The sequence below is a fragment of the Myotis daubentonii genome, chromosome 2 (assembly GCF_963259705.1).
Source record: "Myotis daubentonii chromosome 2, mMyoDau2.1, whole genome shotgun sequence".
NCBI lineage: Eukaryota > Metazoa > Chordata > Mammalia > Chiroptera > Vespertilionidae > Myotis > Myotis daubentonii.
Window position 1 is genome coordinate 7,789,622 of NC_081841.1, and position 23,495 is coordinate 7,813,116.

At 58.0% G+C, this 23,495-nt stretch overlaps 1 protein-coding gene across 2 annotated transcripts in view; it reads left to right on the forward strand.

Moving 5' to 3' along the window:
- The first annotated feature begins 962 nt into the window (after positions 1 to 962).
- Positions 963 to 23,495, forward strand: part of CARD10 (caspase recruitment domain family member 10) — a 28,581-nt gene continuing 6,048 nt past the window's right edge. The window contains exons 1-13 of one of the 2 annotated variants that reach the window (XM_059681607.1): positions 963 to 1,223; positions 1,396 to 1,647; positions 2,515 to 2,652; positions 4,262 to 4,587; positions 8,902 to 9,105; positions 9,965 to 10,120; positions 10,719 to 10,844; positions 11,938 to 12,129; positions 13,542 to 13,676; positions 14,134 to 14,249; positions 16,047 to 16,075; positions 16,525 to 16,648; positions 23,059 to 23,224. In XM_059681607.1, coding sequence (XP_059537590.1) covers positions 1,076 to 1,223; positions 1,396 to 1,647; positions 2,515 to 2,652; positions 4,262 to 4,587; positions 8,902 to 9,105; positions 9,965 to 10,120; positions 10,719 to 10,844; positions 11,938 to 12,129; positions 13,542 to 13,676; positions 14,134 to 14,249; positions 16,047 to 16,075; positions 16,525 to 16,648; positions 23,059 to 23,224 — 2,112 coding nt within the window. In that variant the 5' untranslated portion in view covers positions 963 to 1,075. The remainder of the gene's footprint in view (positions 1,224 to 1,395; positions 1,648 to 2,514; positions 2,653 to 4,261; positions 4,588 to 8,901; positions 9,106 to 9,964; positions 10,121 to 10,718; positions 10,845 to 11,937; positions 12,130 to 13,541; positions 13,677 to 14,133; positions 14,250 to 16,046; positions 16,076 to 16,524; positions 16,649 to 23,058; positions 23,225 to 23,495) is intronic. The other variant, XM_059681608.1, reaches the window with a different exon arrangement.

Here is a 23,495-nt window from a genome sequence, read left to right on the forward strand (position 1 = left end):
GCCTTTGACCAGAATCGAACCTGTGACCCCTCAGTCCACAGGCTGATACTCTATCCATTGAGCCAAACCAGCGCGGGCTCTAATGAGAGTTTGTGTAGGCGGGGAGTTAGCAGAGTTCTGAGAGTTCAGACTCCCTTCCCTGAGAAGGTGGCAGTGACCTCTGTCCTTTGCTGCGCAGCCAGGGGCTGCCCTGAAGCTTGAGAGAAGGTACTAGAGCTGGCAGCCCATTTGGGGACACTGAGCCCCAGGAGGGCAAGCACTTGTTCAGGTCAGAAGGTCAGCGGGCCAGCCCGAACCAGGACCCAATGCAGGGCCCCACAGCTGAGCAGGGCCCTAGAGGTGCCCCGCAGGGAGAGACCCCTGGGAGCTCTCTGAAGCCTGGGACCCCTGGTGCACACTTCATTTCCTGGGAAAGGAAGAAGCACATGGGATTGTGACGGGCGTGTGGCAAATGCACACGGTGGGTGATTGATGTGCAGGTTGTGTAGGACCTCTGTGCTGTGGGAGCTCTGGGTGTGTCACCATGTGCCCTGGGGCTGTGCCGGAGTGACCTGTGCGCCTCCGTGCGAGGTCCCTGCCAGGTGCGAGCAGGAGCCTCTGGCAGGGGGTGTGGAGGGGGGATCGTGTGTGAGAGGGTGTGAGTGTGAGTGTGTGTATGTGTGAATGTGAGTGTGTGTGAGTGTGATTGTGTGTGTGAGTGTGTGTGCGTGCACGTGTGTGTGAGTGTGTGTGTGATTTTGTGTGTGTGTGTGAGTGTGATTGTGTGTGCGAGTGTGAGTGAGTGTGTGAGTGTGAGTGTGTGAGTGTGCGTGTGATTGTGTGTGTAGTGTAGTGGGGTGGTGGCTGTGCGCGTGGGGGCCCAGCCGGGAAGGTGTGTCGGGAGCGGCGTGCGGGAGGGTGTGACCTGCGTGTCCGCCCCGCCCCGGGAGGCCGGGCAGGTGTGGGCGGGCCGCGCGGACCCCGGGAGCCGCCGGCCGGGAGCCGCGGGAAACAGGAAGCTGGGGGAGGCGCGGCCGGACGGCGGGGAGGCAGGGCGCGCGGGGGGCCAGCTGGACTCGCGGCCGCCCGGGCGGCGATGAGGGGAGGCCCGGGCAGCCCCGGCGGCGGCGTGGACGGGGACGGAGCCGGGAGCGCCGGGGGCGCCGGGGACACCGCGCCTTTGCGCCGGCGGAGCCGCCGCCCGAGCGCAGAACCCGGCGCCCGAGGCGGCTGCGGGGCGCGGGGTGAGTCGGGCCGCGGGGGCCGCGCACAGCGGGGCGGACGGGGCGCCGGGGGCAGGGGGCGCTGGGGCGGTGGGGCGCTGGGGCCGGCGGGCGACGCCCTGGGATGAGATCGCTGGCGCCCCCCTCCCCCGCCCGGGGCGCCCCGCTGATGTCCGGCTCCTCTGGCCCGCAGACCCCGAGGACGCGACCATGCCGGGCGGCGCCGAGGCGGGGGAGGCGGAGGAGGAGGCTGGGGCCGGTTCGGGGTCCGAGGCGGAGGAGGACGCCCTATGGGAACGGATCGAGGGCGTCCGGCACCGGCTGACGCGCGCCCTCAACCCGGCCAAGCTCACGCCGTACCTGCGCCAGTGCCGGGTCATCGACGAGCAGGACGAGGAGGAGGTGCTGAGCACCTACCGCTTCCCGTGCCGCGTCAACCGCACGGGTGAGCCGGGGTCGGGGCCCGGGTCGGGGTCGGGGTCGGGGTCGGGGTCGGGGTCGGGGTCGGGGTCGGGCCCCGAGCGCGGAGCCCGGAGCCAGAGGCCAACAGCTCTGCCTCTGGGCCGCAGGGGGGATGGCCGGTGTGCCCACCATCCCGCCACCTCCCCGACCGCTGGCAGGAACAAGCGGTCCGGGGCGCCCACAGCGGCGTCTGGGTTTTGTCTGCCTTGGGGTTTCCTCCCACGTCCCGGGCCACATTAGAGGGGTGCTGGCGGTGGTGGTGGCGGTGGGTGGGGGGGAGTTGGATGTGGTCGTTAGGGCGGCCAGGCACCTCCGGGTCACAGCCGGTGCCCTTGGCATCTTCCTGCGCCCTTGTTTCCTCAGTTCTCTGTGCCCTCCCCGAGCCACACACTCTTGGAGACTCACTTTCCTCCAGGTGCTCAGGACCCATCTCTGCTTAGCGAGGGTGCCCTCCCACAGCGCGGGTCCTGGAACCAGGGCTGGCAAAGGGCTGAGGGTCTACTGGACTTGCAGGAATTGGCCCATGGGAGAGCTATTTTACTTCGCTTTTGGCGATAGAGGGGGCTTTGGTGGGTGTGCCATTGAAAAGGCAGGCAGCATTTGCTGGGCCTGTGTGTGTGAGTGTGTGTGTGTGTGTGTGTGTGTGAAGCTCAGGTGCTGGGGGGGGGGGGGCTCCTGGCTCTCCTGGCTGTGGCCGACGGGCTCTCCCCATGATGAGTTGAGACAGGCCCCTGTGTGTATCAGTGTCTTAAAAATGTGGGGAATGTGGGCCCTGGAACACTGGGGGGGACTGGCTAGGCACTGGGGGAGGCCTCCCCTTGAACCCTGGGCACCCGCCTGCACTTCCCAGGGCGCCTCATGGACATCCTGCGCTGCCGTGGCAAGAGGGGCTACGAGGCCTTCCTGGAAGCCCTGGAGTTCTACTACCCCGAGCACTTCACGCTGCTCACCGGCCAGGAGCCGGCCCAGCGCTGCTCCATGATCCTGGGTGAGTGGGTCCGCCGTGGGCGCCGCAGCTCCCACCCCCGGGCAGAGGTCGCGTGCCTTGTCCCTGTCAGGGAGGCACCGCCATGATCCCTGTTGAACAGATAGGGAGACGGAGGCACAGAGAGACCGGAGAGGGCTGCCCGAGGCCCCGGAGCAGGCTGAGTGTGGGCTGGGATTCTAATCCAGTTAGTCAGAGTTCCGAACAAGGCCCCTAAAATTGATTGCAGGCTTGTATGTGTCAGACATACATGGGTGTACGGTTTCTTATGCAAAAAGTTCAAACAGTCCAGGTGACTTTAGAATGAAAAGGAAAGACCTTTACTTCTTTCTTCAGCTCTGCTCTGCTGGTAGCCCTTCGTCGAGTCTCCCTTTTCTTTGCATTTATACATGTGCCACGTACACACACACACACACACACACACACACATACATGGGATCATCCTACATGTGCTGCTCTGTATTTCACTGTTTCTCAGAACAACTGATTTTCCCCACATCTGTTACACTTGTTTTAAATGACTGCATGGTGTTCATTAGTGCTGCTTGCCACAAGTCACTTAACTGGTCCCCTGTTGATGGACATCTAGGTTGTTTCCAGTTTCGCAATATTACAAACGATGCTGGGAACATCCTTCTGTACGCATCTTGGTGCAAATGTATATATCTCAGGAGGAGAGCTTCTGAGAAGTAAAGTTTCTCAATGAGCATGTGTATTTTAAATGTGAAATCAGCATACATCTCACCAGCGGTGTATGGGTCTCCATGTTGCTGTACCCTCATGCATCCTGGGGATGTAAAAACATTTTTGCCAGTTTGATATGTCAAAAATAATGTTTTTAAGTTTGTCCTTCATTGAGAGATATCATTCATAGCTTACAAGTTAGTAAACCTTGGGCAATGGACATGACCTTTCTGTGCCTCGGTTTCTCTGTCTTTAGGGTAGATATAATAATAGTACCTATATTAAGTGTTGTCATGAAGATTAAATAAATTAACATATGTATCTAGCCCAAAGAATAAAGTTAAATGTTAGTGGCTATAATTATTATTATAATAATGGTGAGGTAGGGCCTATTTATTAGCCACTTTTGTTTTGGGATTTACCTACTGATAGTTTTTACCCTTATTTTTATTTGTTTGCCTTTTTTTTATTGACATGTAAAAGCTCTTTATATATTGTGGTTCTGAATTCTTGTATTTTTCTTTTGCTCTGTTGCTTGTTTTTTTAACTTTGTTTGTTACATCTTTCATCATTCTGAAAGTTTAATATTTGTATATGGATTTATCTATCTTTTCTTTTATAGCTTCTGATTTTTGTGCCTTATTTAGGAAGGCCTTCCTTGCCCCTAAATTATAAAAACATAGGGTGTTCCCCCAAAAATATATATACACACTTTGAATAATTATAAAGGCAGTGTTTATTAAAATACATTTCATTTTCAAAATTGAGCTATCAGCTATTAAATAAGTGGGTATGCATTTTTTGAGACACCCTGCATATTCCAGAGTTTTCTTCTAGTGTTTTTGTGGTGTGGGTGTTTCTGTGCAGCTTGCTGTCCCTGTGGGTTTTATTTGCCTGACTTGGCTTTTCTCCCCACTGTGTCTCGCAGATGAGGAGGGCCCTGAGGGCCTGACCCAGTTCCTGATGACCGAGGTGCGGCGGCTGCGGGAGGCTCGAAAGAGCCAGCTGCAGCGGGAGCAGCAACTGCAGGCTCGCGGCCGGCTGCTGGAGGAGGAGCGGGCAGGACTGGAGCAGCGGCTGCGGGAGCAGCAGCAGGCTCAGGAGCGCTGCCAGCGGCTGCGGGAGGACTGGGAGGTGGGCAGCCTGGAGCTGCTGCGGCTCAAGGATGAAAACTACATGATCGCCATGCGCCTGGCACAGCTCAGCGAGGAGAAGAACTCGGCCGTCCTGCGCAGCCGGGACTTGCAGCTGGCGGTAGGCCCTGGGAGATGGACAGGGCACCGTGGGGCAGGGGCGACCTCTATAAAAAAGGATGGTAATGTGGTAGCCAGCTCGTGTCCCAGAGCCACCATCTGCCAGCTATTGGACTGTGGGCAAGGCCTTTCACTACCCTGTGCCTCAGTTTTCCCATCTGTAATATGGGGTTGTTGGTGGCACTTATTTCATTGAGTTATGGCTGTGGTTCTCAACTGGGGACAGTTTTGCCCCCCCAGAAACAATAGCCATGTCAGGAAACATTTTTGGTCGTTACAGCGAGGTGTGTTCTATTGGCCTCTAGTGGGTAGAGGCTAGTGTTGCTGATAAACATCCTGCAGAGCACAGGCCAGCCCCCAAACCAAGAATTATTTAACCCAAAATGTTAGCAAGTGCCGAGGTGGAGAAAACTTGGGTTACAAGGGTGCATCAGTTTCAGATATGTACAGTGCCTGCACAGCGTTAGTGCTCAGACCCTGCATTGTCATTAGCCATTGTCGTTTCTGTTGTTATTATTATGTGCTTCTGTGTGCCATGCCGGTTACATGTATCACGTCACATGTTCCCACGGAGGTTCCCTGCACTGGGTTCTCATTCTGAAAATCAGACGCTGGGCTTAGGTTGTAAAGGGGCTTGCTCATCACACAGCTGGGAATGGCACCTGGCTTCGAACCAGGTCTGCCCGGCACCAGTGCCGGCTTTCCCCCTGATGCTGTCCTGCCCGATCTTGTCCAGGTGAAGTCGCACCGGGCCCTCCAGCAATGAACGAGGCCCCGCCTCTTACAGGTGGAGAAACCGAGTCTCACTTCTTGGTTTCCTATGGGCACTCAGCATGGGGATGAAATTGGAATTTTACTGCCCAGGGGATTGTTTCAAGGATTTTATTTTTAATCCTCACCTGAGGATATTTTTTCCATTGATTTTTTTCTTTTCCCAGAGAGAGTGGAAGGGAGGGAGGGAAGGGAGAGAGAGAAGGAAAGAGAGAGAGAAAAACAGAAACATCCATGTGAGAGAGACACATCGATTGTTTGCCTCTCACATGCTCCCCCACCGGGGCTGGGGATCCAACCTGCAACCCAGGCCTGTGCCCCTGCCTGGGAATCTAACCTGAGACCCTGCAGTGTGTGAGTGGATGCTCTAACCATCGAGCAACACGGGCCAGGGCTGTTTAAAGGATTTAACAGTGCCAGCGGCACACAGTAGGCTCTCTCCCGCAATACTGTGCGAGGCTGCCTGGGGGGATTCTGACCGTGGGGTTGGAAGACCCATGAGCCTCAGCGGAGGCTGCGGCATTGCAGGCGTGACAGGTGCCTGTTGGAGGCTGTCGTGTGGGTGCACTGGAGTGCGGGAGCCTGTGGCTGTGCACACCAGCATGTTGGGGTTTGGGGAAACGAGTCCTGATTGGGGGCGTTGAGGCCACAGGCTGAAGGGCCTAGACTGCCAGGCCCGATGGGGGGCGTGGGAGGCAGATGCTTGGAGTGGGGTGACCAGGAGGCGGTTCTCTGCCTGCTTGGTGTTTGGCATGAGGTAGGGCTGTCTGAGGCCCAAGACTGGCTGCAGATTGAGCGAAGGGTGGCCTGGGCAAGGCTTTCCTCTCTGTGCCTCCGTTTCCTCACCATGCTGGAGGCGGGAGGTCACGGAGAAGGACGACATAGTGAAACAGCACCTCCTATGCCCAGGCACGGTCCTCACTGCTTGCCATGCACCGACCCCTTGAATTTTCCAACAACTCTATTGGGACAAGGGTGGCGGCACTATTACTGTCCCCATTTCTGGATGAGGAAACTGAGACCCAGCAGGATTGGTTAGAGCACTTCCCCAGGGTCCCACGACTGAGAATTTCTGAGCTTGCTCTTGGCACTGCTAGGGTGGGGTGGGGCGGGTGGCAGGTGGGGAGAGCTGGGTTCCCCATCGTCATCATGCCTGCTTTTCTGAAATGGGCATGAGACCTGCTATGAGTGTTCTTGGAAGAAGGGTTCTGCTGCCCAGAGAGGACAGTGTGAGGGCCACTGGCCCAGGGAGTTGGGAGTGGCCGAGGCTGGAATGGCCTGGAGCATCATTCGTGCACCAAAAGGTTGCTGGTTTGATTCTCGGTCAGGGCACATACCTAGGTTGAGGGTTTGATGTTTTTCTCTCACATTGATGTTTCTCTCTCTCTCTCTCTCTCTCTCTCTTTCTCTTAAAATCAGGTGAGGATTAAAAAAAAAAAAGAAGAGGCATTGGAGGTGCCTCTGTATCTGCAGATTAGCTATAGGTGTGCATAGTGTGACCACCTAGGGGTAAGAGAATCTGACACTAGGGGAAGAATGGCTGCTTTTTCCCAGTTTAGGGGGTAGAGCAGTGGTTCTCAACCTTCTGTCCCTTTAAATACAGTTCCTCATGTTGTGACCCAACCATAAAATTATTTTCGTTGCTCCTTCATAACTGTCATGTTGCTACTGTTATGAATCGTAATGTAAATATCTGATATGCAGGATGGTCTCAGGCGACCCCTGTGAAAGGGTCGTTCGACCACCAAAGGGGTCGCGACCCACAGGTTGAGAACCGCTGGGGTAGAGGGTAAGGGGTGAAATTCAACAAATGGATAAGTTTCTCTTTAAATGTAGCTACTGTAAATTTTGCCTAAATTTTGGGGGCTTTCTTCGGCCACAAAAATGAGCAAAGGCGTTGCAGATGGAAATGAGTAGAACAGCTGATGGTTCCTGTCTTGGCAGCCTGGGCCTCCTTTCCCCACGGGCAGGTGTGTGGCGGCTGTGACTTAATACTGTGCTTTGTAAGGTGCAAATTTAATGAGCGGCGATTTCCAAGCAACATAATCTTAAGGAACCAACACTGTAATTTTGTGCTAAGTGAGTTTGTACCCCAGGATTAAATGCACCCGCATTTCCTGGCATTCAGCAGAGACTCCCAGGTGCTCTGCCCCCTGAGCTCATCGCGGGAGTGTGCTGGCCAAGGGTCAGGCGGGCGGCCGTGGTGTGTGGCTGCGGTTTGCTGGAGAGGGTGTGACCACGCTTGCCCTTGTAACCAGCTGTCTCTCTCCGACGGTTTACAAAGCATGTTTTGTGAGGGAAAGGAATGTGAGAATCACGAATTTCTTCCTGAGCCTTTTGCGGAGGAGGAGAAACTCCTGGCCCAGCCTCAGACCCGTGTGTGTGTGTGTGCGTGTGTGTGCGTGTGTGTGTGTGGCCATGCTCGGCTCTGGGAAGTGTGAGGCTGCCATTCATTTTCCGAGACAGGCCAGGGCATTCCGAGGGCACCAGACATTGGCACGCCGGAGTGTAGCACCAGAGGTCATTGTGCCTTCTTTCAACAGTGACTTCGTTTTGTGGCCTGCCACCTGCTGCTCCTCTTGTCACTATTCAGCAACCTCGGACCCCACATGAATTTGGAAAATACCTCTGGCTGAGTGCGGTTATGATCCAGCAAACCGATCGTGCATATCTGCTCTCAGCCTGCCGGCCACCTCACGGCCGTCCAGCCACCACCCCGGCCAGCTCCGGCTGCACCCACCGTGTGGTGGCAGGTTGGGATTTTTTTTTAAAGCTGTGAAGACAGCCACTGTCACACCCCTGGCAGCTCTGCAGCCAGCCTCTCACTGCTTAAAGATCTCTGCCCACCTTCTGTCTTGTTTGCTTCTTGCAATGACTTTGGGAGGCAGCGCATGCACGGAGCAGGGGCAGTGAACGGGCCCATTTTACCTATAAAGAAACTGAGGCCCAGAGGAGGTCAGTGACTTGCTCAGGATGACAAGAGGGCAAAGTGGTACAACTGAAACGCGGACCCCAGGCTTGGAGTTCCTGTGGAGGATGAACTAACAGCACAGTCTTCTAGAGGGGGGCCTGGGAACCCTCAAAACCATCCTCTTCCTCCTCTTCCCTGGGAGATGAGGAAACCGAGGCACAAAGAGAGCCCAGGACTTGCCAAAGGCCACACTGAGTTCGAGGCGGAGCTGGGCCCAGACCCTGGTCCCCCTGTTCTGGGTGTAGCCCTCCTCCTCCTCCGTCAGCTGGTACTGGGCTCTCTGGCCTGTTCTCCGTGTCGGAACCGTGGGGCTGATGAAGCAACGTGGCCAAAAGTCCTTGAAGCAGAGGCCCCTGGGAGGGCGGCTTGGCCCTGCCGCCCCCTTCCTTCCGCCTCGTGTTTGCCCAGCCGGCACTTCCTTCATAGACAAGTCCAGGAGGGCGCCTGCTCAGGCCCCTCTGGGGATCTGGGAGGCACCCAGGAATGAGGAGCAGGCCTTCTCCCCAGGGGCCTCCCTGGGGTCCTTCCCTGGGCTGCATCCCTCCCTGGGCTGACCCATGTGTTGCTACCCAGGTGGATCAGCTGAAGCTGAAGGTGAGCCGGCTGGAGGAGGAGTGTGCGCTGCTCCGCAGGACCAGGGGGCCACCCCCCGGGGCAGAGGAGAAGGAGAAGGAGAAGGAGAAGGAGCCGGACAGCGTGGACCTGGTCTCTGAGCTGCGTGCAGAGAATCAGCGGCTGACAGCGTCGCTGCAGGAGCTGCAGGAGGGGCGGCAGCAGGTTCGGAGGTGGCCACTGGGGGGGAGGGGCCAGAGAAGGAGGAGCCTACACCTGGGGTGAGATCGGATGGACCCTGGCTGGCCTCTTGTCTTGGCTGAGCGTTCTGCTCTCTCCGGCCTTTAGTCCATGGTCTGTGGGTGGCCCCATGAGGTAGGTCCCTGGATCCTTTGCTACTGTGCACCTGATTTTGTGTGTGAGCATTTTTAGGGGGAAAGCGCCCCAGCTTTTATTATTTGTAGAAGAGTCTGGAAGGTTGAGACTCCTGGGGTCTGGGTGGCCCAGGGCTTGCTGGGGGTCCTGGGGCAGGTCAGTGGCAGTGTGGGCTGGCCACCCGGCCATTGCTCCACACAGGAAGTGGGGAGTGGGAGCCAGGGTTCTGGTGTACTTCCTAGGGTTGGGGGTGCCTGGCTGGGGTGTGGGTTTGGGGGTGGATCTTGGACCCATGGTCTACCTGCTGGGGACAGGCTCAGCCCCTACGAGGACCCCTTGTGAGAGGGGCCGGAATAGGCCTGGGAAATGGCCGCCTGTCTGCTGCCCTGGGCGGCTGGTGGGGGCCCGAGCAGGAGAGAGCGTGCCTAGTTTTTGTTTCGGAACATGATCCTGGCTGAACTCGTTCAAGCATGCCTCACACCCTTAGCTCATCTGCACCCCAGATGTTCCCTGGAGGGTGGGCAGGGCTGGTGGGCCACGCCCACTCTACATTTGGGAAACCGGGGTCCAGAGAGGTCAAGGCCCTGGGCCCAGATGGCAGAGCTAGTGGAGTGGGGCTGAGGGCTGAGGGCTGCGGGTCCCCCTTCCCCTGACACTCAAGGTGGGCCCTGGGCCAGAGGCTGAGGCAGCCCTGAACTCTGACCCCCAGGAGGCAAGCCGGCCGGGGGCCCCAGGCTCAGAGCGCATCCTCTTGGACATCCTGGAGCATGACTGGAGGGAGGCGCAGGACAGCAGACAGGAGCTGTGCCAGAAGCTGCACACGGTGCAGGGGGAGCTGCAGTGGGCCGAGGAGCTCCGGGACAAGGTACGGTCCCCGCGTACCATCCCCACCCTGCCCTGCCCCCACCTTCCTTCTTACACAGCTGGGGAGGCTCCCGGGGAGGAGAGGGTGGTGGGCATCACCAGTTCACTTGCGCCGACCTTCCCTGCAGGTGTGCCAGGCACTGTGCTAGGAACGGTGCATTCATTCGTCCTCAAGTATTTATTGCGATACATCAGGGAACAAAACCAATGTCTCTGTCCCTGTGGAGGGTAAATCCTAGCAGGGGAGACACACCGTCTGCCATACACGCAGCTGAGTCAACCACTTCACGTAGGGGAGGTGATGAGGGATGTGGAGAAGCAGAGCAGGGCCAGGGAGCAGGTTGCAGTTCAGAGGGAGGCCCAGGCTGGTTGGGAGGGAGTCATCATTACTGGTGGTCCCATTTTACAGATGAGGCAGCTGAGGCCAGGGAGGTGAAGTCAGGCCCAGCTGGGGAGATTGGATGGGCGCGTGTTTTATGGGCTCAGGCCTCTCTCTCTGGACCTGTTGGGCACCTGCTGGTTGGCTTTCCTGGGTCACCAACCTTGTGGTCTGACCCTGGCATGTTCCACCCTGTGCCGCCCCACCCGCTCGCCCGCAGTACCTGCAGGAGATGGAGGACCTGCGGCTGAAGCACCGCACGCTGCAGAAGGACTGCGACCTGTACAAGCACCGCATGGCCACCGTCCTGGCCCAGCTGGAGGAGATCGAGAAGGAGCGGGACCAGGTGAGCCCCACCTGCTGGGCCTGAGGTCGTAGCCTGGTGGGTGGGCAGACGAGGAGACGTGGACGGGACTAGAATTGTGGAAAAGAGACTCCCACGGGGCACTGATTGGTTAGGAGGGCCATGTAGGCCAGGAGGACACAGGCGTGGGGCCTGGAGCACTCCAGGTATGCCAGCCTTGCCCCTGAGCACACCTGCTCACCTGAGCTCCTGGGACAGTTAGGGAGTTGGTCCTGGCGCTCTTTACTTCTGAATTTCTATTCTCTCTCCAAGTCAAAAACAAGACCTACGCAGGGGAGGTGCTTGCAAATATTTGCTGATGAAGAAATTCTCTAAAGTTCTGGCTCCCAAGCCCTGGGCACCAGGGCCCTCTCCGTCTGAGGCCACAGGGTGGGCCGAGGGCCCAGGCCAGCTCCTCTGGCCCCCAGGCCTGTGTGAGGCTCCCACGCTCTGGGGAGGGCAGGAGGTCCTGTCCTCGGACCAAGTTTGAATCCCACTAGAGGAGTTGAAGTCAGCGCATGAGAATGGGGCTCAGAATCCCCTGGCGGGCTCGGTGAAGAGGCGGGTTCAGGCTTCATCCGGACACTCTGGTTCTGTGGTTTGGGTGGGCTCAGCGATCTGCCCTTTGCCCGGGTGCTCCTGGCCGCTGGGCCTGTCTCCAGCTCCCCTGGGGCAGTGGGTCGGTGGCAGGTCCAGGCATGGGCCCAGCTTTCAGGGGCCCTGGGCTTCATCGTGGGGAAAAGTGCTGTGGATGCAATGGGATGGGTTTGAATCCAGGCTCCTCCACTAGGTGGGGGTGCTGTGAGTTAAGCTGGCTACACACAGTAGGTCTCACAGTTTTAAGTTGTTCTTGGGAAGTGGTCAGAGCCTGGACTCTGCCTGGGTTTGAATCCCAGCCCTGCCCCTGCTGCCTTGGTTTCCTTATTGACAAGATGAGAATAATGAGACTGCCTCACTTGGAGGGTGAGTGTGCTGATTAAATGAGCTGATATTAAGCCCAGGGTCAGGCACAGGAAGTGCTATTCCTGCTGCCACCCCCGTCTGTGTGGTCAGAGGCCAAGCCAGCTGAGTCAGTGTGGCGCCTTCGCCCTCCCAGGCCATCCAGAGCCGTGACCACATCCAGCTGCAGTACTCGCAGAGCCTCATCGAGAAGGACCAGTACCGCAAGCAGGTGCGGAGCCTGGAGGCCGAGCGGGACGAGCTGCTGACCACGCTCACCAGCCTGGAGGGCACCAAGGCCCTGCTGGAGGCGCAGCTGCAGCGGGCCCAGGGCGGGCCCTGCCTCAAGGTGATGGGCAGGAGGAGTACAGGGTCCTGGTTGGCGTGCTGGGGCCCTGGCAGGAGCTTTTGGCCAGGGGTGGGAACATGGGGGAACTGGCGGGAGCCCTCAGCTGGGAGTGGGGCTTGCAGGATTGATGGGAGCCTTCAGCGGTGGTGGGATGACATGGGACCCACTGGGAACGCTCAGCTGGGCCTGAGAAGATGCAGGTTTTGGGAGGGAATGTGTGGGTCCTGGCTGGAGCCCTCATGTGGGTCAAGAACACGCTGGCTTGGAGAGAGCTCTTGGCCAGGAGGGAGGATATGCCGGTCTGGTGGGGGACCCCAGCCAGGGTGGGTGTGGGTTGGTGCATAGGGAACGGGACAGAGGCATGAGGCATGTGGGTCTCTGAGCTCCTGGGCTTGCTGCTGGGGCACCAAGACTAGTTTAAAGCCTGTCTTTGCAAACCCTTGGAGAAGCCCAGTGGCCTGAGGGCCTGTGAGCATCTTGGAATGCAAAACACGGGCCCTGAAAGCCCCTCAGAGACCAGCTAGTCCGGTGCCCTCATTGCACAGGGCCCAGAGAGGGTCAGGGGCTTACCCAAGGTCACACAGCCTGACAGCGCTGGAGCTCTGCCCGCAGACCCCTTGAGAACTAGATACTAGATCTTGGCCGTCTGTCAGGAACTCTGCCTTTTCTTATCTCGATTTTCCTTGGAGATAATCAACAGGCCAGGTGTTTAATACCCAGAGGAACAGAACAAAGGAAGTGTGAGTCTGTGACTTCTCACTTTTTAAAACCCTCAGGGGTGTTTTGCTCTTAGGTAAAGACAAAGCCCTTCCTATGCCCTAGAGGCCCTTCAGGGGGGCCCTCCCCTCCCTCTAGCCTGGTCGTCTGGGCTCCTGGAAGGTGTCACAGTCCTGACTCAGGGCCTTTGCACATACTGTTCTGTCTGCCTAGAGCAGTGGTTCTCAACCTTCCTAATGCCGCGACCCTTTCATACAGTTCCTCATGTTGTGGTGACCCCCAACCATACAATTATTTTCATTGCTACTTCATCACTGTAATTTTGCCACTGTTACGAATCGTAATGGAAATATCTGATATGCAGGATGTATTTTCAGGGCTCGCGACCCACAGGTTGAGAACCGCTGGGCCATCCTCCCCAACTTTATCTGTTTAGCGCCTGCTTATCCTTGAGCGCTCCGTGTAAAGCACACTTGCTCTGGGAAGCACGCGGATGCTGCCAGGCTGGGTGGGCCTCTGAGCGCCTTCCCTGCGCTCTGCTCCGGGCAGTGTAGGGCTATTTCCTTCATCTGTCTGCTTGTTTACAGCTTGTGTCCTCTGGGCTGAGCGCTCCGTGAGGGCAGGCGCTCACTAAGTGACTGGGGCTGGCCCTGGCCCAGCACGGCTGACCTCATCCCTCCCCCTTCCTCTCCCAGGCCTGCACCTCCTCCCACTCCCTGTGCTCCAACCTCAGCAGTACCTGGAGCCTGAGCGAGTTCCCCTCCCCGCTTGGAGGCCCAGATGCAGCCGGGGAGGCCACTGTCCTGGGGGGATCTGAGCCCCACATCTCGGTAAGACACCTGCCCACCTGAGTATGGGGGGACACTGATAGTGTTCACATAATTGCTAACGTGGGGAGTGCCCTCCAGTTTGCTGACAAAGCCCTTACTAGGCCCCAGAGGCCCTTAGGGTGGGCCCCTCCCTCCCTTTAGCCTGGTTCTCTGGGTCTCAGCCTTTGAATTCCTGGAAGGTGTCAGAGCCCTGCCTCAGGGCCTTTGCACATACCTTGGAATGTATTTCACATAGGAGGAAATTGAGACCCACAAAGGTAAGCACCTTATTAAGCTTATCCAGAGCCAGCTGGGCCTGGTACCAGGAGACCTGGGGGCCACTCACACTGTAATCTTGTGGAGCTCACTCCTCCGCTCTGGGCCCCAGTTCTCATCTGTGGAATGGGCGCAAACCTAGGTGCATTGAGTTGGGGGAAGGTGCAGTGGGGGTGACCCAGGCCCTGTCGTGACATTGCAGGAGGAGGCTACAGACAATGAGAAAGAGATCAACCGGCTGTCCATCCTGCCCTTCCCTCCCAGCGCAGGCTCCATCCTCCGCCGGCAGCGTGAGGAGGACCCTGCACCTGCTAAGAGGTAAACAGGCCCTGGCCAGTTTGGCTCGGTGGATAGAGAGTTGGCCTGCAGACTGAAGGGTCCTGGGTTTGATTCCAGTCGAGGGCACGCACCTTGGTTGCTGGCTGGATCCCTGGCCTGGGAGGCAACCAATCGATGTGGGGAAAAACACACCCAAAAGGTAAACAGGCTGGAAAGAGAGTGGCAGAGGTCCAGCCACCTCCCAGAATCCCCCAGGCCAGCGTCAACACTTGGCGGTCACCTCCCCAACTGCCTTTAAATGGCTAGAGTGCTGGGAACCTAGGCCCTGAGAGCAGGCGTGACTGAGGTCAGAGGTTAAGACAAGGCCAAAGGGCAGAATGGGCTCAGCCCCAGCCCAACACTCTGGCATCTGAGTCACTAGAAACTGGACCGCAAAATTGCTCAACCCAGGGGAAGCCTGATGATTTAGGCCGGGAGGGGGAACGTCTGGCCCCTGGGCTGTATCAGGCCTGTGACGCCATCTGGTCTGGCCCTGCCAAGCCATCAGGGGTGAGTTAATTCAATGTCTGACCAAATAGAGCCGCTAACTTTTTTTTTTTTAAATTTTATTTTATTGTTTAAAGTATTACAGATGTTAGTACATATGTCTCCTTTTTTCCCCCCCATTGACCTTCCCCCGGCCTCCCCTACCACCCCCCCGCCCCCCCGCACATGCCGCACCCCATCTCCCCAGTGTCTTGTGTCCATTGGTTATGCTTATATGTATGCATACAAGTCCTTCGGTTGAGTTCTTACCTCCTCCACCCCCCCCAACCATGTGAACATCTACCATGCCCAGGGCATCTTACTATTTGATTTTCATGTGTGTTTTTTCATTGAATCGCTCTTGTTCTAAGCAGCAGCTAACTTTTAAGTGGACAATGTTGTATGGCCCTTGAACGATGTTATAAAAATCCACATGGCCCTCGGAAGAGTAAAGGTTCCCCATCCCTGGTCTAGGACGCGGGCTTGCAGAGAATATTTCCAGGTGTCAGGGCCTCAGGCAAGAAAGCTGGCCTCAGGTGTGGGCATCAGCAGCCAGTGGGGCCAGAAAAGGCAGCCATGTCCACTGGTGGCGGGACCGAGGGTGGGGACGACCTCCCTTCCTGGTGTGGGTCCGGTCTCGAGCTTGATCCCCGATGGGTGAATCTGCCAGGAGTGGGTGTGTGACGAGGAGATCATGATCTAGAGCAGCGGTTCTCAGCCTGTGGGTCGCAACCCCTTTGGCGGTGGAACGACCCTTTCACAGGGGTCGCCTAAGACCATCCTGCGTATCAGATATTTACATGACGATTCATAACAGTAGCAACATGACAGCTGTGAAGTAGCAATGAAAATAATTTTATGGTTGGGTCACAACATGAGGAACTGTATGTAAAGGGCCAGAAGGTTGAGAACCGCTGGCCTAGTGCGAGCATGTCATGGCCGCGAGTTGGACTTGCTTGATCTAGTGTGAGAGGGAGCCCAGGAGCCACCAACGACAATGTAGAAAGTGCGGATGAGATGGGGCTGAGAGGTCAGGGGAGGCCTCCTGGAGGGGGTGGCATTAAAGAACAGGCCGGGGCATTCTAGGTGGAAGGCCATGGGCTGCGGCCAGGGTGTTACCTTCTTGCCTCTGTGAGTGTAGGGGAGCTGGGTGGCAGGCGTGCCCTGTGCCTGGGACTCCCACCTGCTCTAGCCTGCCGGTGCTTGGGGGCTGCAGGACCGCTTGGTGGCATAGGGGCAGGAGGAGGGAGTGGGGCAGATGCCCACGGACTCTCAGCTCCTGCCCCTCCCGCCCGTCCTCTCTCTGCCCAGGTCCTTCAGCAGCATGTCCGACATCACAGGTAAGGGCCCTCGGACACTCCATGGGGAGGGCTCACGGGGCGGGGGGTTGGGGGGGCGGGGGGGAGAAGAGCTTTTCAGTTTACCTGAGGCCTGTGCTGCCTGCTCTGCTCTTGGCTTGTGACTCCCTCCCCCAGGCCCAGCTGTGCCCTGGACAGGCAGGAAGGCTCTGCTCAGGAGGCATCTGGGGGAGTGGGTTTACCCTGAGCTCAGCCCTGGTCCTGGCTGTGCTGTGCGGGGGGGCCCCCCTCAGTTCTGGTCCACCCTTCACCCTCTTCTAGGAAACTGCAGGGCCGTCCTGGCAGGCGCCGGCCCAGCCCTGAGCCCAGTGGGTCCCCTGTGTTCTTGGGGCCTCCAGCCTGCTGGGCCCCAGGCCTCTGGGCTGTGGGTGGTCTTGGGCCCTCCCCCATGTTTCAGTCCAGCGGCCTTGAACCTCACTCCTTCTCCCCAGGGAGTGTAACGCTTAAACCCTGGTCCCCCGGCCTCTCCTCATCCTCATCCTCCGACAGCGTGTGGCCACTGGGAAAGCCGGACGGTCTCCTGGCCAGAGGCTGCGGCCTGGATCTCCTCGGCAGGTACGGACGCCACCTGGGTGGGGGGAGGTGGGGGCCTGCGTCTCAGGGCCTGGAGCCGGGTGAGCAGGACGAGGGGGGAGGGAGCAGAGCTAAGCCTTTGGTTTATGCAACTGTCAGTTGGATTCCAGCCCCGTCGCCACCGTTTATCACCTGCGTGACCTTTCTCGGTTTCTTCAACGGGAGCAGTGAGCTCTCTCTTCTGCATGTGGGTGGTGTGAGGGGTAGGATTCATGTCAGTCAAGCACCTAGCTTTGCCAGGCACATGGTAGATGCTGAGTTAACCCTCTGCCTGTCTTCCCAGCTCTGAGCTCCCGCCCAACAAAGCTTCGAGCTGTGGGTGGGGTGGGGCCCCTCAGGAGCCAAGAAACGCATTGGCTCAGAGCGTGCTGGAGGCAGTGAGCTCTGTGTGTTGGTCGCGAAGGGCCTCCCCGGCCAGGCTTTGGAGCGGACCTCAGGAGGGGAGAGAGGGAGGCCGGGCTGACAATGTGGCCTTTGAACTCAGCCACGGAGAGAGGGCAGGTAGGGAGGGCAGCTGCATGACTGGAAGAGGCAGAGAACAGAGGCTGTTTGGGATGGGCTTGGAGTTTGGCGTTGACGGGTGCACGTGGGAGTGGGGCTGGGGGGGAAGGCCAAGCCACAGCAGGCTCTGAGTCAGGCTGGAAAAGTGTGGACTTTGGCTGGTGCACTCTGGGAAGCCTGCGAGGGATTAGCTATTACTAACTGCAGGCCCGCTGCTGGCTGCCTTCGGGCGTTCTCTCTGTCCCTGGAGGAAGGCGCTATTATGATTATCCTGGTTTCCTAGGAAAGAAACTGGGGCTCAGAGAGGTTAAGCGCCTTGCCCGAGGTTACACAGCTGGGAAGTGCCCTGGCCCAAGTCCATGGTGACCTGATCAGACGTGGGTTTTGGAAAGGGCGTAGGAAGCACTGAGGTCAGAGCTGGAAAGTGGGGGTGCTGGATACAGAGCACAGGTCACCAGGAAACCAGGGCAGAGCAGGACCAGGAGCCTCCCGCCCCCTGGACGCAGCTTGGCCAGGCCCGAGTCCAGAGCCCTGCCCCCACCCTCCGCCCCGGCAGTGGGCCCAGCGTGACATTGTTTCTCCCTGTGCAGGACGTGCTTCTGAGGGAAGGGGTGGAGGCACCTCCCTTCCTGCCTGACTTGGCCCTTCCTCCCTCCAGCTCAGGCCTGCAAAAGGGGTCTTGGCTCTCGTCCAGGGGGCGCCGGGATGTGGCAGAGGGAGCAGGAGCCGTGTGCTCAGGGGGCCGCCTCTGATGCCCGTGCTGTTCCCGAGGAGGAGGGAGATGGGGGAGAACACAGGTCAGGATGGAGGCAGAGGTGGGGGATGGAGAGAGAAAGAGGTTGAGGGACAGGCAGAGAGGGAGGTGAGGTGCGGGGCATGTGTCCTGGGGCCGTGCGACAGTACAGTGCAGGAGACCGTGTGTCAGTCAGCTGAAATCTTGCTCCACTGTGGAATCTTGGGCATGTGACCTAGTTTCCCAGTGCCTCAGTTTCCTGCTCTGTCAAATGGGGTCACAATTGTGCCTGCCCCCTTAGGTCGTTGTGGGGGTCCCTGTATTCCTGTTAGAGTGGCTCAGAGTGAGTGGTAGTGCCAGTTCTGAGCTAATGTCATTGTTGCCCTGTTGCTTAATTCTCAGAGTGGCCTGCAGGCTGGCATTTCTAGCCGCCTTATTCAGATAGGGAACACGAGGCTCAGAGTCAGGAATTTGTCCCAAGGCCTCTGAGTGGTGGAGTTGGGGGTTCCTGGGTGCCTTCCTTCTGTCTAAGTCACATTTTTTGGGTTAATCCTCACCTGAGAGTATTTTTTCCATCGACTTTTAGAGAGAATGGAAGGGAGGGAGAGAGGGAGAGAGAGAGAAGAGCTAGAGAGACTTGGATGCCTCCTGCACAGGCCCTGACCAGGGCTGGGGATTGAACCTGCAACCACAGTACATGCTCTTTTTTTTTTTTTTTTAAAGTATATTTTATTGATTTCTTACAGAGAGGAAGGGAGAGGGATAGAGAGCCAGAAACATCGATTAGAGAGAAACATCGATCAGCTGCTTCCTGCACGCCCCCCACTGGGGATGTGCCCGCAACCAAGGTACATGCCCTTGACTGGAATCGAATCCAGGACCCTTGAGTCTGCAGGCCGAAGCTTTATCCACTGAGCCAAACCGGTTCTGGCACAGTACATGCTCTTGACTGGGAAGCAAATCTCCATCCTTCCGTGCCAGGTTGATGCTCTAACCACTGAACACACTGGCCAGGGCCGTCTAAATCAGCGGTCGCCAACCTTTTGGACCTCACAGACCACCAGGGGTCCGCGGGCCACCAGTTGGTGACCGCTGGTCTGAGTCACTTGAATCTCCCACTTGTGTTCAGTGCTCACTCCATGCTGGGTATTCTCAGCCCTGTCTCCCCTGCCCCGCTGGCTCCTGGGGCCTTGGGGCAGGGCAGAGGAGGGGGGCAGTGGGGGTGCTGGGCAGGCTGACGGATAGATGGACGGTGGACAGGCTGGGAGACAGTGAGGCGCTGAGTATGGAGGGGCGTGTGGGGAGAGGACCAGGTGCCGTGCCCCTGGCCAGGACCCGCCCCTGCCCCCACTTATTCACATAGCCCAGTGGTCGGCAAACCACGGCTCGCGAGCCACATGTGGCTCTTTGGCCCCTTGAGTGTGGCTCTTCCACAAAATACCACGTGGATGACCACGGGCGCGCACGTACAGTGCGATCGAAACTTCGTGGCCCATGCGCAAGTCGGTTTTCGGCCTGGGCGAGTCTATTTAGAAGTGGCGTTAGAAGAAGTGGGGGTACTTTCGCTGAGGTCGACCCCTCAGATTGAGGACGTTTTTAGCAAAGGCCAGCTTAGGAGCGCCCTAATTAAGTTAATAACAATGTACCTACCTATATAGTTTAAGTTTAAAAAATTCGGCTCTCAAAAGAACTTTCAATCGTTATACTGTTGATATTTGGCTCTGTTGACTAATGAGTTTGCCGACCACTGACCTAGCCTCAGGATCCATGGCCCCTTCGGTTTGCCCAGGGGCTTGAATAGGTCATTGCCCGACTGTACCACCCACCCGCTGTGCAACCCTTGTCTAGTTATAACTTCCCCATGCCTCAGTTTCCCTTTCTCAACATGGGGGGCGTAACAGATGTCTCCGTAGGGTTGCTGGCAGGGTTAAGTGAGGTCATCTGTGTGGCTTGCTCAGGTCTCTGGGTCCCTGACCTGAACAAAGCCGCCATGTACGCTGCCCAGAGATCTCCCCACAGTGCCCTGGGTTGGGGCTGGGGGCACTCATCCAGGCCACTGGGCCACCACTAAGGACTGCCCACCCTCCGCCTGCCTTCCCGTGACCTCACCTGACCTGATCCCGGGGGAGGGACTGGGAGCCCTCACCTGGCGGACAGGTTACCCCATCCTCTCACGGCCCACAGGCAGGGCTGGGGGGCAGTCGGATTGTGTTGCTGCAGACCCAGGAGTCCCAGGAGGTTGGAGCAGGCAGCCCTGCTCGTACCATGTTCCTCTGTCCCCTGCTGCTTGCTTGGGTGCTGAGGCCCGGGACTGAGAGGGACCTGGTCTGGACCCTGCCCTCAGCCAGCCCAGGTGCCAAGTGCTGGTAGCCCGGGGCTGCGGGGGCTCAGAGAAGTTACTTGGTCCCTCAGGGAGGTGGGCAAGGGAGGTCCCGAAGGAGGGGCTGCCTGATGTGTGTCTTCACGAAGCGCAGGACTTGGCAATAAGACACCGAAGCAGGCAACAGACTGCTGTATTTCAGAGGGAAGGGGGAGCGGGAAGACATTAACCAATGAACTTATGTGCCTACATGCATAGCTCACGGACAGACAATAGTGCCGGGAAGGCCTGGGGAGGGAGGGGAGGTGGAAGGAGGTGGAGGGGGTTAGTGGGGGGAAAAGAGAGGACATCTGTAAACCTCAACTCTAATGGAAAAATAATAAAATGTTATTAAAAAAAAAAAAAGCCTGAAACCCGGTTGGAGGGTGGAGTTGCCCCCACCTGGGATTGCAGGGAAGGGAGGGGCGTGCTGAGGCAGGGTGGAGGTGGTGCAGGCTGCTCCCTGGGTCCTTGGGGAAGCCGTGGTGGTGGATGGGCTGTGGGTGTGAAGCAGGCGGAGAAGCCCTGCGCACAGAGGGGTGGCTTGTCCTGAGTCACACCTGATAACAGCGACTGTCTGATGTTCATCGGCACTTAGTTCTCACCAGGCACTGTTCTAAGAGCGCCATGTTTTTTAAAAATATTTTTATTGATTTCAGAGAGGAAGGAAGAGGGAGAGAGAGATAGAAACATCCATGATGAGAGAGAATCATGGATTGGCTGCCTCCTGCAAGTCCCCCACTGGGGATCGAGCCCACAACCTGGGCATGTGCCCTTGACCGGAATCGAACCTGCGACCCTTCAGTTCGAAGGCCGACGCTCTATCCACTGAGCCAAACGGGCCAGGGCATAAGAGCGCCATGTTTTAACTGGCTGAATTGTACAATGAAACAGGGAGACGCAGAGGGGGCTGCTGAGGACCGGAAGTGGAGTAGCCAGGCCTTCTGGCCCCGGAGTCCTGCTGGCGCCCACCAGGCCACATTGCCAAAACTCTTCTGTCCGTACCCCAGCGAGAGAACCCGTGTGCACGTGCCTGAAACACGGGGTCACCGTAGTTGGAGTCACTTGAAGGGAGACAGGCTTCTGTGTGCTCGCCCGTTCCATTAAGAAACAGAATTCTTCTTCCCCTGGGACAGGCCTGCAGGTGGGAGGCCCCCCGAGCCCTCTGGTTCCCCTACCTGCACCGTCTTTACATTCGTCTGATCCTCATGGGCAAAGTGGGAGACAGGTGCCGCCACCGTCCTTGGTCTGTGGATGCAGGGACTGCGAACCAGGCAGCCAGCTCGCTCGGCCCGGTCTCGGGCGCAGTTCGTGCTGGGGTTTGGAACTGGGCTGTGTTGCTCCAGCCGGAAGGCCATTGGGCAGCAGAGCCGGGCCCAGCGTCCGGCCTGCCAGGTCTGCCCAGGCCTCTCCACGCCGCCTCGACGCAGCCAGGACAGTCCCAGCACCCATGTCGAGCCCCAGTCCCCCAGGCCTGGTTCTGTTTTGACTGAGAGGACAGGAGCTGCGATGGGCCCTCAGGGCCAGCGTTCCCCCCTCTGCTTGGGTGCTGATTGGGTTAAGGTCCTTGTAGCCTTGCTCACCCAGGCGGGCAGCAGGGGGGCAGTGAGACTGTGGGCTGCAGCTGGAGGGTGGGTGGGGAGGCGGGTGGACGCCTGGGCTCTCCCTGAGCCACCTCTTCAGCTGGGGCACGCCCACTGACCTTGGCCTCTCCCCTCCCCAGTACCAGGGCCAGGGGGTCATGAAGGAGACTTGGAGTCAGTGGCCTCTGAGCCTGGCCAGGAGGCCTCATCCGTTCTCATCCAGGGACAGGCAGAGAGCCCTGCGTGATGGAGGTCTTAGTGACTCTGTCTTAACCACCCGTGGCTCCCACGGCCACGAGAGGAAGACAGAGGCTTGCTCTCCGAAGGCTGGCCGCAGCTTGCCTTTCTTGGGAGCTGTTTCCCACGATGTCGTCGCAAATAATGAAAATACATCCTGCTTATCGGATAGTTACATGACGATTTATAACAGCAGCAAAATTTACAGTTGTGAAGTAGCAACGAAAATAATGTTATGGTTGGGGGTCACCACAACATGAGGAACTGTATGAAAGGGTCACGGCATTTTAGGAAGGTTGAGAGCCACTAAGTTAGGAGCTTCGCATGGTGTCGGCTGCTATTATTGCTGTTATTAAATTCTTCCACAATCCTACGTCCCGTCCCCCACACCTGTGCTCGTGGCCGCCCTCCAGCCGGGAGCACCATCTCTGCCCGTTGCTGCAGTGCTTCTGTTCTTGACCCCGGGGTAGCCTGGCGGCTGCTTCCTCTGGGAAGCCACTCCCTTGTGCTCCCACCGCCCTGGGACCATCTCTGATCTGCGTTGCGTTCCGATGGTGACCTCTCTTCCTAGACCGTGAGCATCGCAAGCTTTTCTTAGTCCTCTCCTAGGTGCCAGGCACTGGGTTTGGTGCTGGCACCCAGAGCTGAGGGCGTTTTTTCTGTTGGAGGAAACAGCAGGCTACGTGCAAGGTGCAGACGGTTGCTCACCGTTTGCTGGGGTCTGGGAGGGAGAGTTCGCTTTTGACCTGAGCTCTGAGGATGAGCAGAATTTGCCAGCCAGAGAAGAGGGGGCAGTGCGCTCCAGGCATTAGCACAGCAGGTGCAGTGGACCGGGGGTGGGGGTGGGGTGGGGGTGGGTGGGTGGGGTGGGGCGTGGGCATCATGGAATACTTGGGGAATTGCTGTGGTTGTCCAAGGATGTTGAACTGAAGCAAAATGTTGACTGAACTCTAATTCCCATCCCCTTCTCTCTTCTCAGGTCTCTGGCCATACAAGTGTCTGGCCGGAGCCCCCCGGGGGGACCCGAACCCCAGGACAGAGGTCCAGATGGCCTGCCTCTCCTTGGGGACAGCTGGTCCGGGACTGTGGTGCGGAGGGTGCTCTCTGGGCCTGGGTCTGCGGCTGCCAGGGTGGAACCAAGAGAGGTGAGCCCCCCACCCACCTGTGGGCTGGGGGAGGAGTTAGTGCTTTCACCAGGGCTGGATGCCTTCTGATTGGTGGATCTAGGTCACTGGGCCTAGATTGGCGAGGGATTGGCTACAGCGGAGACAGGCTCACTGGTTCCCCGCTGGTTGCCCCGCCTCATCCAGCATTAAGTGAAATCTGATTGGACAGGGACTGGGCGGTGGGGCAGAATGACAGCCCACCTGCTTTTAAAGGTGGGAAGGACCTGGCTGAACCTGCTGGGTGGAGAGA